Here is a 2,741-nt window from a genome sequence, read left to right as displayed (position 1 = left end):
TTTAAACTCCTGCACTCGGGCTGTTTAAAAAAACCCCAAAAACCACCACAAAGCTTTCAGCCCCACAAAGGGAAGCTCCGAACGCGTTTCAAAACGCAGTGATTGCCTTGTTTTGTTTTGTTTTGTTTTTAGTTACCAAATTCTGTAAACGTTTCCTTAAACGTTAGGGGCAGAGTACAAAACTCCCACGACGGGTTGGTGGCGACGTCCTTGGGAAACGCTAAAAAGTCACGTCTCGTCTCCCAGCGGGGGGTTGGCCGGAAGGACCCCCACCCCCGTGAGCAGGGTGGGAGTTCCCATCAGAGACCCCGAAGTTACGGGTGATTCTCGCGGGCGGGAGGCGGCCCGGGGTGCTGTCCTTGGCGGCGGCGAGGAGCTCGAGATCTTTTTCAGGAAGGCACTTTGAGTTTTGCGCTCCCCAGCAGGAACTGAAGGACTCGGTCCACTACCAAGGCGAGGAAGAAGTCAGCCAGCAACACCTCTGTGATGATGATCTTGAACTGGGAAAATGAACGCGACCGTTAGTCTCTCTCCTCCCCCTCAGCTGTGAAAACAAAAATCCCCCGTTCTTCCGCTTAAAACTCTTTGGGTCGAGATAACTTCTGCTGAAAAACCTCGAGATTTCACGAGTTCTGCGCGAAATTCAGCAGCAACGCTCACCTCGGTCGGGATTTCCACCAAGCCAAACTGCTCGTTGAATTCCGGCGAGGAGCCCGTGAGGAGGCCCACGATGGCGAGGCCCGACAGGACGATGCTCCACAGCAGAGGCTTGTTCTCCTGGAGGCTCTCCATGAAGGGGTGGCCCTGAAAGGCGGCGGGGAGCGGAGGTGAGCGCCGTTTGTGAGCAGGGAACAAGCTTTGTTTGGTATTACCGGGCTTCGATTACAAAACAGCTTCCCCGGCGCTGCCGGAGTGGGGATTAAACGTGGCTTGCCTTGTAGTTGATGGCGAACGTGGCCATCTGCATCGCCATGGACATGATGTAGACGGTGCTGTTCACAAGGCTGGGCTCGAACTCCTTGTACAGATCCACAAACTCCTCCTGCCTGAAAGGGAGCAAAGCAGGACGTCGAGAAACCGGCCTCAGGATCGCCGGGAGCGGGCACAGCCTCCCTTGCGTACGCCGCTTTATTTCTGTCGGGCAAAACCAGCTTGTTCCCAAACCACCTTGTTCCCAATCCAGCGGGTGAAAGCAGAGCTGCAGATGCTGCAAGCCCAGCCCTTTTTCACAAAATAAAAACCAAGCAGGGGAAAAAAAAAACCCCAAAATTGGCGTTTCAGCGTGTTTTTTCTCAGTAACCTTTCTCCTAATCCACCTCACTGCTCTTATTTCTGTTTCCCTTTCCCCTCCCAGCAGGTGTCAGACCCGCAATGTATCCCAGAGCACATTCCCGCCGGTTCCATCACACGGTTGCCAAGCCGAGCTGCCGGCTGATGTCCTTGACGTCTGGAAAACAGTATTTTTGAGTCGCACATGTAGCATTAAACGCTCAATAAAGCGCTCGCGGAACGGGAGACTTACTTGGCGTCGCTGCGCGCCTGGGCGCCGCGGTACAGGTAGACGAGGCTGAGGAAATGCACGAGGAACTGCAGCAGCACCGTGAGCACCGTGTAGAGGTTGAAGATGTTTGGCAGCGGGCGCTCCTTGGAAAGCGTCTTCAGAGGCTGCGAGGAGGAAGAGAAAGCGAGGAGGATGGAGCCGAACGAAGCGTCGCGAGGCCGATTACGCCTCGCAAAGCCAGAGGGATGCAAAAACCCAAACCCTCCCGCATCGGGGACTGTACACTTAGGGAAATAAGCGGGTTTGGGGTTTTTCTGAGAGGTGCTGTGTCAGTAACGCCCAGATACAAGTGAGGTGGACCAGCCACCCTCCCACAGCGGTTCCCTGCCCTCACCTTCGACCTGGAGATGAACAGGAAGCAGCCGGCCAGCAGCAGACCCTGCAGAGTCGCCTGAAAATCGCTGAACTTCACCCCTTCCAAGTAGAGGACGCTCTGGCTGTAAGCGAGGATCAGGGCGTTCAGGGCAAGGATCTTGAACATCTGGAGCGTGGTGACGAGCGTGCAGCGGCCTTGCTTGATCACGTGGCAGACTGAGGAGCAAGAGGAAGGCAGCGTTTGGGAACGAAACGCGTTCCAGGGCTTCGGCCTGCAGCCCTCCCCTGCTCACAGGCCCGTCCAGGGAAAAGCCAGCAATGCCACGGGTTCGGGAGCATTTCTCCATCTTAGCTTCATTTAAAATCTGGATTTAATCCCCCTGGGGAACCCGGAGCTGCAGCCCAACCGTCGTGGCTCCCACCACGCACTTACTGCACTGAATGGAAGAGAGCTTGGAGGTAAAGGGGGCCGCGATGCTGGCGTCGCCCAGCTTCACAACGGGCACACGCTCCTCTTCCAGATCCTTCAGGACCTGACTGATGCGCTCCTGTGGGCGAAGAAGAGGAAGATGTACCCCTCAGCATCACAGCCTGGGCGGGCAAGATCTCGAACTACCCTCTCCCACCCGAGAAGCCTCCACACGCGCAGCGCCAGCCGGAAAAACGGCACCAAATCCATTCCAAAAAGCGGATGTTTTCCCAGTGAGCAGTAAGCCAGAGTAAACCAAGTTCAAGGAGGAGCTAACGGTGCTTCGAAACATCTGGATACCGACCCTCTGGATGGCCAGCTGTTCCTCTCTTTGCGACAGGATCCTGTGCTTGGCACCGCGGGACGTGGGCTTCACCGTGCCGCTGCTCAGACCCG

The 2,741-nt window shown here is 56.2% G+C and overlaps 1 protein-coding gene across 1 annotated transcript in view; it reads right to left on the bottom strand.

Moving 5' to 3' along the window:
- Positions 1-389: 389 nt before the first annotated feature.
- The window catches only part of ATP13A1 (ATPase type 13A1), a gene marked incomplete at its 5' end in the record, with an annotated part of 10,053 nt that continues 7,701 nt past the window's right edge, over positions 390-2,741 (bottom strand). The window contains 7 exons of the mRNA XM_009870478.1: positions 390-500; positions 661-804; positions 935-1,046; positions 1,523-1,665; positions 1,896-2,092; positions 2,310-2,424; positions 2,650-2,741. Of these exons, the coding sequence (XP_009868780.1) occupies positions 390-500; positions 661-804; positions 935-1,046; positions 1,523-1,665; positions 1,896-2,092; positions 2,310-2,424; positions 2,650-2,741 (914 nt within the window). The remainder of the gene's footprint in view (positions 501-660; positions 805-934; positions 1,047-1,522; positions 1,666-1,895; positions 2,093-2,309; positions 2,425-2,649) is intronic.

This window comes from Apaloderma vittatum, unplaced genomic scaffold, assembly GCF_000703405.1.
Source record: "Apaloderma vittatum isolate BGI_N311 unplaced genomic scaffold, ASM70340v1 scaffold19355, whole genome shotgun sequence".
Lineage (NCBI taxonomy): Eukaryota > Metazoa > Chordata > Aves > Trogoniformes > Trogonidae > Apaloderma > Apaloderma vittatum.
The sequence above is the reverse complement of the archived record's forward strand: the minus strand, read 5'-3'. Positions and strand labels throughout refer to the sequence as shown.